This window comes from Bos mutus, chromosome 12 (genome assembly GCF_027580195.1).
Source record: "Bos mutus isolate GX-2022 chromosome 12, NWIPB_WYAK_1.1, whole genome shotgun sequence".
In the NCBI taxonomy this organism is placed as follows: Eukaryota; Metazoa; Chordata; class Mammalia; order Artiodactyla; family Bovidae; genus Bos; species Bos mutus.
This window is the reverse complement of record NC_091628.1, coordinates 28,851,528-28,863,953: the sequence shown is the minus strand read 5'-3', so window position 1 is coordinate 28,863,953 and position 12,426 is coordinate 28,851,528. Positions and strand designations below refer to the sequence as shown.

The following is a 12,426-nucleotide window of genomic DNA, read 5'->3' as shown; positions in this document are numbered from 1 at the left end:
TTCATCTTAAATGACGACTGATGTCTCATAAGAAGCCAGGGGTGCCTTCAGATTTTGTATTTAAGTACCTCTGTCCAGGTGCCCATTCTGACTACATTTTTAGAGTAAGTACCCCACCCTCACCTACCTAGAGAGGAAACAAAAGGATAAATGTCTTATCCCAGCTTGCAGCAGGTGTCATTCTATTTGATTTTCAGGCCTTTCAACAAAACAAAAGGCCTTTTCTGTTCTTTCACAATATATGCTCTCTTTAAAGGTACTTGAATGAGAAAAAAAGCCTACACCGGACCAGATTTCTGGTTCTAATGGACAATAACTGGGCTGTTAGTTGCTGATTCATTCTTCACAGGGAAAACTAGATGCCATTAGAAACATTTTTTTCTAAATAGCATTTAAAATTTTATGATAGCTTCCTCTTGAAGTACTGTATATGAGTGGCATTCTCAACAAATTAATACGTTTAATATGATAGTCACATGTATTTTTAACTCCTAAAAAAATATGTTTATAATAGGATTGAAAACTTCTAAAAGCCAGTTAAGATCTCTTTAAAAGTCAGAGAAAATCTGACTTGAGTAACAGTATATAATAGCATGTTTGGTTATTGTAGCTGTTTTAAATGCCTCCAACTTACTGTCCCCAAATAGTTACCACTGGTGTTCAGAAGTGATAGACCTTAAATGGTACCAAAAATGTATTTAACCTAAATTTAAAAGTTCGATTCTAGAGTCCCTAAGAGTTCATAATAAATGTCAAGGTAACAAAATTTAATTGTTTACTCTATGCAAGGCACTATGCTGAACACTTTCATAATGTCATTTAATCCTTCCAGCAAGTCAGTGAGATCAGTACCACTATAATCCCCACTTTACAGATGAGGAAATTAAGGTTTAGTGAGGTTAGTAGCTTGCCTTAGATCTTATAGCTAGAAAGTTCTGAAGAGTTTTGAGGGGCTTTGTGTTCATTAACTCCAAGGCACCCTGAAGCTTTCCTGTTCATTACTGCCGTCCATAGTGGGGGAGGCACCAGAAAGGGGGGCATGGATATTAGTTTTTGTTCTCAAATGTAACAACCAATTCCGTAAATCCTTTGGGTCCTGTTTCACCTAGAATCTACATATTCAAAATACAGGTGATAAAACGAAATTAGCTCATTAACTCTGGTAAGCATGTAAATGAAAACTCAGTCGGTCTGAGGACACTTTAAGACAGTACTGAGGAATGGTTGGAATTCTTGGTGGGGTTCTTGCCTTTTGTGTAAGGAGTTTGAAGAGAAAGCTGATTGTATTGATAGTGTCTTGGGGCATTTCAGGACACAGTCCTAAAGGTTCTCCTTCCTGTTAAAATGTTTAAAATTCTCAGTCTTAGAGAAAGTATACTCTCTCCCTGCCATTTGTCAAATGAACAGTTCATCCCGGTTGACTTTGAGTCGGGGGAGGGGCGCTCAGATTATTTTGTGAAATAATTATTAGCATAGTTTATCAGTCCCATTGCAATATGTTGATCATAAATGAACTGGGGATGGGGGTAGGATTCATGGTTTATAGGATGTTTAGCCAAATCCCACCTGCACAAACGTAGCCTGTGAAGATTAAAGTATTGACTCCAATCCCCTAGCCAAGCTAAATAACAACATGAAACCACGCTAACTGAAGTCAGGACACCTGATACCAAGATTTCATGGAGGAAAAAAGCCATTGTGTAGCCAGGAATACAGCGCCTTTGCTTATCTTTTTAATACAAATAAAAAATAAGCTTTATTGGGCTCGGGGATTTTTAGAATACACAGGCTTGCCGGATGCATTGTGGAGCCTGGCGTTCTGTACACGAGCTTTCGTGGCTGGTACTGTCCCCTTCGGATGCACACGTTGGTAGGGGGTGGGTACCCCTCAAAAATGTCAGCATTTCTGGGAGGGAGCAGCACAGAAAGGAGGGGAGGGAAAAGCCCCGGCCGACATCCTGTTGTTATCAAGCTCTCCTCTTGCGGAGGGGCGGACGGAGGACGCTTTTCAGATCCACCACCAGATCCAGGGGTGCCACTGGGCCGCCGTAGCTGTGTGGATTCCGGGGACGGACGCGGGTGGGGGAGCGCGGCCGGTGCACCCTCCGGGGGGCGGGGAGCAGCTCACCCGGAGCGGGGCTCACCGGCGAGGATCCGCAGGAGCTGGGAGGTTTTTCCCACGGCTGAGTCGGGCCCGGACTGTGGGGGCGGGGGTAGGGGGGACCCTCCCGGCGCATCCCTCCTGGCCCATCCCTCCTGGCGCATCCCCAGCCCTGCGTGCTGGGGTGCCGTGGGGCACCCCCCGCCCCCACGCTCACCCGGTGCAGGTGGGACTTCCTTGGCCCCGTACCTGCCGGGCCAAGCGTGTGGGCGACCGGCGGCCGGCGTCGCTGGCACTGGCAGACGCCTCCCAGGGCTAGAGATCCGCACCCGGCGAATAGGCAGCCAGTCCTGGACCGGGAGGAGGAGCGGCCGAGCATCCCTCTCCCGCTCCGCCGCGTCCTTCTCATGAGGACTCGCCGGAGGTGGACCCGCAGAGCCAGCCTCCCAGCCGCTGACCCCGCTTACATCACGAACCTGTGACCAGCGCATCCCTCCCACGCCCGGTACCTGCTCCGTGCGGCTCACGGTCCAGCCCCGGGAACAGGCTCTTTGTATGCCGCCGACATGGCCAGCCAGCAGGATTCCGGCTTCTTCGAGATCAGTATCAAATATTTACTGAAATCCTGGAGTAATAGTGAGTAACAGAAAATAACCTTTTTTGTTTGTTTGTTTGCTGGGTGTTGCGTAAGATCTGAGCAATAAAAGCCTCAAGCGAAAAGCATAGGCTTGTGAGCCCAGGAAGTTTTTTCTTTTTTTTCGCTTCCATCTGCTATGAAAATCAAAATGTCAGAGACTGAACTAGCCTTCCTGAAGTGCAGAGGCTGTGGTGGAATTACGGTAGATGTGGTTTGATTAAATTTTCAAGTGAGATGGCCCTTCAGACTCTTGGTGAGGGCAGGACGGGGTATTCCAGGCTGCATTTCCTGCTTGGTGTGTGTTTAATGTGCTCAGGTTTTATCGAAATGATTTCATGAAGTGTCAAAGGGGTGTGGCAGGGCTTCAGAGTACTTCATAATTGTTTTATTAGGGTATTGTCTAAAGAAATAAAAAGTACTTAATGGTCCAAAACCTGGCTCATCTTTTTTTAATATAGAGGCGCTTGCAGATTTGTCTCTTCCTTGTCCATTGGTTGGTGTTCAGAATTATACTAGTATATAATGTTAATATAATAGTATTTAATACTTGAATTGAAAAAAATCCTGATGTTCGTCGTAGTCCAGATAATGTGCTTTTCTGAAACATAAACAAGTGAGTTGCTGACCGTAAAATCATTTATTAGAATATCAGAATGTTATGGCTTCTGAAGTTAGGGTTCTGACCTACTTAAAGCTTTTAACAGGAAGATCTTTCAAAAAGACAACCTCTAAGGCATCATGGATCTGGAATCAAATTAAAATGAGGCCTTCAGGTGATCAGTGATGCCTTGCATTTTCTGAACAGTTTAAAAACAAAGTCTTCTCTATCTCACTGATCAGCCTTTGTACTTGCTTTGGATTAAAAGACTGGCTGGTATTACAGGTCCTGAATTGTTTGAAATTAAAAAAAAATTTTTTTTCCAAGAAAAATTTTATGTTGTATTGCATGCATGCTAATTAACCTACCTGCAGGTCCAAGAGCTGGTGATTAATTATCTCCTGCACAAATGACCTGTGGACAAGATTGTTCGTATGTAAACAAAACAGGGGCAGGAAAACCTGTGACTTAATTGCTTTGAAAAAAGAGACAGAGTACCTTCGGCAGGAAGGTGTTCAGGGATATGCATCTTATGCTATCCATAGAAACCATCTTTTCCAGGTCATTTTGCGCCACTGTATACACCAAGGGGCTTGTCTGAAGCTGTTTTTCTATAAGTGGGAAGCCATTTGGGAGTAATACTGTCACCCCAACAACATTCCTTTGTTACAATCATAATTCATTTATCTTGGATTCATTATTTGTGTTAATACTTCACACATAAGGATGAATCTTCCTTTGTCTATTTCCCCCTTTGATTAGTGACAAGAATTGGACATACAAGGTTCTTTATGCAGTTTTCCAATTTCTGGAAAGACTTACTGTGAGTTTGAAATCCGTGGTTTCAAATTCAGTGATACTGAATCATTATTTTGAGCGTGTTAAGACCAGATTATTTTCTTCTGTCAATTTCTGTCATTGCCTCATTAGATAGAAAATTATGTTGGGACAATCCTGAGGCCAGTGGGATTTTTTAAAAACCTTTCTCCGCTTGTCTATTTTCAGATTATTCTAGACAAAGCTTATATTCTCTGCCCCCTTCCTAAACTCTCTCCGTTCCCCCACCCTGCGCTCACATCAGGAGATGGTTCAGAATGACTCTTCATTTCTACTTTGAGAGTTTCTGGGACACAGATTTGAATTATTTCATTCATTCAGCAAATGTTTACTCCAGACCTACTACATGCCAGGCTGTGGAGCTACAGAGGTGAATAAGACACAGCATTCACCCTCAATCTTAATTTGCTTCTTGCACAAGAGTGAATTTGGTAATTTCTCTAGTGTGCCTTTGGGGGGAGGTCAGACTGTCTGTCAGTCCTTTCTTAAAAGAGGAAGTGGAAATGCACCTTAGGCTGAGTCTTCTTTAAGCTTGGTGCAACACTGTAGCTCTCAGCTTTAAATGCTTTCAGTGGCCAAAAAAGAAAAGAGAGAGAGAAAGGAATTCGTCTGTGTGGAAGACAAAGTGAAAAACGGAAGCTTTAGGGAGCTCAGCCTGCTCAGGGCCCCAAGGCTGAGAAGATGCACCTTGGGGTGGGCGGCCCATTGGCGCAGCATCACAGGTTTGAGAGGTGAGGGCCCCCCCACCCAGAATGGAGAATCAGGCCTCTAATTATGCAGTGGGGTTTATTTATGAAAGTGTGACAATTAAAAACCAATAAAACAAACTCTATAACTACGTCTGACTGCTTTGCAAGGTGGTCATAAGAGGAAAGAGGCTTCCTTGAGCATTTACCAGGTTAAGAGTTACATCTTCATATTTTTTTTTTTAATGGCACGTTGTGATTTTGTATATACTTGTCTCCCTTGAAGAGTGAACAAGTCAATTACATCAGTCATTGCCTGATGAGGTGTCTTAGCTTTTCTTTCACTGTTCATTTTGACACTCCCTTCTTCACAGGCTTGCCCTCTCTGTCAGCCTGCACTTTCATTTTAATGGAGCTGGAAACTCAAAATGGCCTTGATGTTCGGAAATAAAATGTCTTTTGCAGACTTCACTGCTTTCCTTATCCGCCTGGACACCCGTCCCTGTTTGCTCCTTTCCCACTCTTATCCAGGCCTTCCCCAGCTGGTCAGTGATTCTCACAGGTGTGCCCCCTTGCTGTCCATGGCCATGGCCACCATGGGCCCTCCCCGGCTTAACCTGGAGTGTCACCGTGGTCTCCACCTGGTCCACCTGGCATAGAGCAGCCTGGAGGGGCTTCTGCCAGCTTTTCAAAGACTTCCTCTCAGCCCTTCTTGCCCCCGAGTGTCAGTGACCACTACACAGGACCCTCTTTGAGTTCCTTGTTTATATTCTCCTGCTCCAGCCATAGTTAATTCGCTGCCCTCTCTGTGTTTCAGCAACTTGCTGTCCAGTCCATGCCTGTACACACGTTGGCCCCCTAACCTGGTGTGCCCTCACCTGGAACAGACAAGCTGCAGAACCAGATAGACTTGGTCCACTTCTCTAGCTCCTGCATTTGTGATCCCTTGGACAATCAATTAACTACTCTCTGCCTCAGTTTGCTCATCTGTAAGGTGGAGGCAACAACAATACCTCACAGTAAGTGAGGCATTAAGATGTCAAGTATTAATACTTAGCACAATATCCGGCACATTGTGACTCTCAATAAGTATTAAAAGAATATGCATGTATTCTAATGCTTCCCCCTCTTCTAAACCCACTTAAAATCAAACTTAGACCATTTTTCACCTTAGCATTGACAGCCTCAGTGGATTCTGTGAGTAGTCAATATTTACTAAAACCTCTTGCTTTGGGCCATTTGTTTTTCTAGATTTCCTTTTTAACTTTACCCCCGCCCCCTTTTCCACCTCAGCTACTATTGGAATATGCCTACCTTCCCTAAGTACATACCTTCCAGCAGCGTGGGAGATGGCCTGGGAATATTCTCAGTGGCAGAAAGTCACCTTGGCCTTCCAGGTTTGCTACAGAAAAATGTTTAGGGCAGGTAGTTCCCAGTTGTTTCATGGAAAGGAGGGCTTGCTTTGTATGGAGGCTCAGAGCTGGTATGTAGGCTTGCCTACCTATCTGAAACTTCTAACCAGCATTCCTTTGTTTCACCCCACCCCATAATATGCAGTGAACATGGAGCCGAGCGGATGAAGGGGCCTGTAGGGTTCTTTCAATGTCTCCATCTTTGCAAGGCAGGGCAGTTTGTATCCTTTCTGCAAAACTGACAAATCTTGCAAACCCCACAGAGATAAGAAACCTCTGGATGTCTGTTAATGCTCTCAGGGAACGGGAACTTTATTGACAAATAAACTGTTCTAGGGAACTGAACAAGCCCTGGGCCCGTTTTGGAAGGGACCGCTGTACATTTAAGGGAAGACAGTGGCACCCCACTCCAGTACTCTTGCCTGGAAAATCCCATGGACGGAGGAGCCTGGTAGGCTGCAGTCCATTGGGTCTCGAATGGTCAGACACGACTGAGCGACTTCACTTTCACTTTTCACTTTCATGCATTGGAGAAGGAAATGGCAACCCACTCCAGTCTTCTTGCCTGGAGAATCCCAGGGACGGGGCAGCCTGGTGGGCTGCCGTCTATGGGGTCGAACAGAGTCGGACACGACTGAAGCAACTTAGCAGTAGCAGGGAACTGAACAAGCCCCAGGCCCGTTTTGGAAGGGACCGTTGTACATTTAAAATGACTCATCTTGCTGTAGAGAAACTTGCTTTAGTGGAAGAGTTGAGTGTGGCATTTCTCAGATATGATTTAGGTTGTGGTGATAAGGACAGTGTTTCTGTCTGCTGCAGAAATGCGGTTAGTATATGGTCAGTTCTGAGGACGAAGAGAAGCCACGTGGAAGTGAGGATTGGAAACACATCCATCCACCGCAGAGCAATATTTAGTGATCCCTGTAGATGTCACAGAATACCACAAAGATGCTATGAGAAAGCCTTAGACATCTCCAGGTGTTAGTTTAGTTTGGTAGAGTGGGTTTTTTTTGAGGGGTGGGGGAGGAAGGTGGGAGCTGTGCTGGATCTTCACTGTTGCACGGGCTTTTCTCTAGTTGCAGAGCAGGCCTTCTCATTGCAGTGGCTTCTCGAGTTGTGGAGCATGGACTCTAGGGCATGTGGTTTCCGTTTTTTCGGCTCCTGGGCTCAGGCTCAGTAGTTGTGGTACATGGGCTTAGTTGCTCCACAGTATGTGGGGGTCTTCCTGGACCAGGGATCAAACTCATGTCTCCTGCAATGGCACATGGATTCTTATCCACTATAGCACCAGGAAGGCCCCTGGAGTTGGTTTAAAGACGTCAAAAGCTGAAGAGGTTAGCCAGGTTGCCTGAGTCCAGTAGAGCTGTACAACTCAAGTGCAAGCGCACCCACCTGGCTCTTCTAACAGTGGGGAGCACACAGCACTGTTCCAGGCATCTAGAGGAGAGTTACCCCGGGTTCCTGTTCCCATTTCACATCAGCTAAAATAGTTGATGGTCCTGATGAGAAGTGGAACCCCAAATCAATACCCACTCTCTCCAAGGAGAAAGAGTTGATGTATCCTGGGTTTATGATAAAAGCAAATTTGAGATTTTTATTTGCTTTTAAGGGTTTATTTTTTAGGTTGAAATGCATGAAAAATCCTAGAATCTAGAGTAGCAGTAGCTGCCACAGTGCCTGAGGGCCCACCTTGTGTCAGATGTTATACTTGGTAATTTATATGTAGGGCAAACCACATCATTGTTTGTCCGAACTGAGACACTTGCGAGTGAAAGTTAATAATTATGCTGGGATACTAGGCATGAACAGGGACTGCCCTGGGCAAAGGAGGGCATATGACCACTCTGTTTATTATCTTTACTCTTCCCAGTAACCCTGCAAGGTCATGTATTACCTATATTTTACAGATGAAAATCAGAAAAATGAGTGTCGAAAAAGTGATTTGCTCAAAGCTAGGATGGTAGTAAAGTGCCATCAGCCCCTCCCCGAATCCAGTGATAATCTCATTTTTTAAAAATCACCCACAGAATGACCAAAGGATCAAGAACACTTTGGGCAATGTAGTGCTTTATAGGTATTTTCATTCTTGTTGACTGACCGAGTTACCCAGTTCTTAGCCTCTTCCTTCCCTGTGTACCTTTGAAGAGCTGTCTCCCTCTCCCCACCCACCCCTCCTCTCTTTTTCTCTTTCAAGATGGAGAACATCATCTCCTTAGTACATAGCTGTTTGAAAGACTTAAGTGTTATCGATTCTTCACTCTCATTATTAAATACAATACATAGGCAGCTCTGCACCCTATGGTCATTTCACATACATGTACTCACAAAAGATGCATGTAAAAGGGTACATTTCTTCTAGTAGAATATTTTATGTTGATTTCCCCCATTTCTAAAAGTTATTAAATGCATAATTAAATAACTCAAATACATAAGAATGTATTAATGGTCTTCTTTTAGAATTGTCCTTTGCTTGTTGACGTTTCTCTGCTATGCTGTGGGGTTTTTTTTTTTTTTTGAATCAGTAGCAAATTCTTAATTGTCTTTATCAGAACAGGGAGACTATTTCCAAGGATGATGGAGATGTGTCTGTAGTTCGGGTGTCTTGGCTTACCTGATAGCTCTGGTCTCTGCCACCGTAAACCAGCCCCGCTGCCCACAAGACTGGCCACCCAAAATGATTCAGTTTTAGCTTCTTTGCCTACTTTTCCATGGTGCTTGGAGAAGTTGTCAGCAAGAACTGAAATAGTCCGAAAGGCAAACGGTAGTAGGCAAGAAGGAGAGATGACCTGGATAGTTTTACAATCTGGGAACCACCCAGGATATTTGAGAAAGTTACCAGTATTTAGATGTTTCAACTGATACAACATGCAAATATGCCCTTTATTTAAAAGACATCTGTTTCAAAACAGTTTAATACCCATGACTCACTAGTTCACTTTTGGGTACAGTTCAAGGAATTGAATAGATTCCATGAGTCCTGATCATCTTATTAGTTACATCTTTATTTCTGAGCCTGGTGGGATACTTCGAATGAGCTGGCTTCAGAAATAAGTTTGAGTTGATGAGAAATGACATTTTACTTGTGTTGGAAATGTTCCATAGATTGACAGCCCTGAATATAACCTTTTGTGCAGGTTTTTTTTTCGTACTAAACCTTAAATTATTTAGTGTCTTGTAGTCTGCTCAGCACCTTCAAACACTACGTTACCTCATTTGAAGAATTTGATGCATTGATTAGGAATAAACTAGCTTATTGAATGTTCCTGGTTTGGGATAATAAGGCTTAATTTTCCCAACGTTTATCTTCTCTGGCATGAGATACCCATATGGCAGCATGTAGGTATATTTTGTGAGTTTTCAGATCAAATGAGCAAATAATGATCTTAGTCCGTGGGCTTGACCTTTGCATGGGACTTTTGAAATGCAGTATAGCTTGGCATTTATCACCTAAGGTACACAGAGGTGAGTCCATCCAAAACACATCTGTATGAAAAATTCCTGAATTTATTTGTACCCTAGCGTTTCTTAGTTTCTTTTGAACACTTAAACATTTCAAATATTCCACAATATGGTGCCTTTTGGGTATCACCCACTATTTGCAGATGACCCCAGGGCAGAAGGTTTAGCAGGCACCCACTTCCTGGAGAGTGGCATTTATGGAAAAGATAGTACACAGCCTTATCTCTTTTTCTTTGTACTAATCTCTCTCATTTGATAGGTCCCATTCATCATGTTCACTTCAATATTGTCCCATTGTAGAACTGTTGGCTGTATGAATAAAAGAATGCTGTCTCTTTGAGCTGAAATGCATCTCCCAGTTTTGGAGGAGAAATAGAAATAGCCTTTTCCATTAGAACGTTTTAATTTACTCTTCAATGCTGCTTTATATTCACACTCAAAAAACTTACTATCTTAGCATCAGCTTTTCTTGGTTATTACTCCAGAATGCTTTGCTTCTTGATACTGTCGGTGAAGCAAGGCAGACACTGTCCATTACTTCTTTCTTCTTGAGCATCTTCTGTGCACTGGACACACTGCTTTGGGAGCGTCATCGCTCGTTCAGACCTGGATCCCAGCATCAGAGGTCTCAGAGTTTCCCTTCCTTCCTTTTTAGATTCAGAACACAGGACGAGTAATGCAAAAGTTCCCAGGACTAGGAGAGGATCCAGTGATATTTCAGAAAGATTGTGTGCCCTAGAGAATTTTATTTGGGAGGAGGTGTTTGAAAGACTCTGTTGACGTTAACTTTCTGGATGTATTTCACTGCGTCAGAGAACTATTGGAAGCCTGGTGTTTACAGGCAAAGTCCTGTGAGAACATTTTCCAATATTCCATTCTAGCAGGATGGCTGAAGGAGAGGAGGAAATGTAAATTATTTACTCTGGAACACTTAACCAGATGTCAGTATTTGGGAGAGCAAGGGTTTCAAACATTCTTTACCTTAGAAAAATGTGAAGAGTTACGATGTTTATCAGAATTTTGGCATAGGACTAACTTAAAGCCATTATATTTCATTTGAGGTGGATCGCCCTTCAGAATATTTGGGGGCTTAAGAGAGAAGGGATGTGTGTGTGTGTGAAGTATATTTCTGTAAGTTGTTTAATGATCATATATCTCACCTATATTGTTACAAACACTTCTTCTTTTTTACAGAACACACAAGCACAAGCATTTCAGTGTTAGTCATCCAAAACTCCAGATGCTAAGTAGTGAAAGTTTATATTCTGCCAGCATATCAGACTCTGTAATGAGTCTGATTTTGGTTTAATTCCTTTCTACTGTTTTAGTCATTTGATGAGCTACAGATGGAAATTTAAGCCAAAGCCGTAACATTTCAGCTAATACTTTTTATGCTGCTGTAAGAACTTGTTGTCATGTCAATTTAAGAGAGCTGAAATCTTTTTCAAGAAGGCATTCAAATCTACATTAAGTGCTTTTATCAACTCTAATTTGATATACGACTCTAACTGCCTCTGCTGTTCTCAGTTGAAAAGTGCACAGTGGTTGAGCAGTGAAGACAGCTTTGAAATTTCTAGGATTTCTCAGCTAATGCCACAAGCACAACACTATAGAATATACAATTAAATCTCTGTTCAATTTTTTTTGTCCTAAGTTTAAGAAACACTAGGCTGACTTCTTTGAGTTAGGATTTAAACAGGTAAATATGTATTTTGGCAACGTGAAAAGGAGAGGGTATTAGATTAACTAGGGTAATACTTGAGTACAATTCCATTTGAATGCCATATTTATGTAGGAAGGAATTGGCAAATCAGGAAAATGATATATTATGTAACTGTCAAATCAATAAGATGCTTCAATTGTGCAAATACAAGATTAGGTTTTCCTTCCCTGTTTTTCTGTTATTTTTCTGTGTGTGACCTTGATCATCTCCTTCCCTCACTTCCTTACTTAGAAGGAACAAACCTGACTCTGTCTGTAGCTGTTTTGTGTGAAGGGTTTTGAATGCTGCCACTGAAAAAAAGAGGTTTATGTCAACATCGTGATATTTGTCAGTTATTTCTCCCGCTCCGTTAAAGCCAGACGGAAGGAGGGTGAGCTGTAGGTTTTTGAACTTGACTGATAAGTGGAGACCCGTCTCTGACTTTCCAAGCTTGGTCAGTTTCTTGAGCTAACCAGCTCTTCAGTATCCTGAATAAGATAAAGTTGTGGCATTATACAGCCTATTGGGTTCTTCCTGTCGTTATTTTTACAGCAAAGTGACTGTGTGTCTAACTCAGGGAGTTTGAACAGGGTTGTCTCCAATCTGAGGGGCTGGCATTCTTCATCTGGAGACAGGCGTTTCTTTCTGCATAGCGAGATAAAGTGTTTATGGAGATGGCTGGCGTTCTGGAGGCTACAGCCCAAGGATACTCTCCAAGGTTTTAGTAGATACTATGTTTCGATTAAGCCATACTGAAATAAAGTTCATAAGGATGCAGGGTTCTATTAGAAAATCTGTCTGAAACATTGTTTGGTTTATTATACTGTTGACCTTTACATAATGCTTGCAGCTAGGTAGAAAGCCCTGTGACAGCTTTAAAGAATCTTAAGACTGGAAAAGTTGCTCTAGCTGAGTAGCTTGCCTATGACTTTGGCAGATTATAAGCAGTTTAAAATTTACAGGTTAGAGCAACAATGAGAATTTGATAAATTGC

The 12,426-nt window shown here is 42.8% G+C and overlaps 1 protein-coding gene across 1 annotated transcript in view; it reads left to right on the top strand.

Moving 5' to 3' along the window:
* The first annotated feature begins 2,520 nt into the window (after positions 1 to 2,520).
* FRY (FRY microtubule binding protein) overlaps positions 2,521 to 12,426 on the top strand; it is a 248,280-nt gene continuing 238,374 nt past the window's right edge. The window contains 1 exon segment of the mRNA XM_070380441.1: positions 2,521 to 2,737. Coding sequence (XP_070236542.1) covers positions 2,668 to 2,737 — 70 coding nt within the window. The 5' untranslated portion in view covers positions 2,521 to 2,667.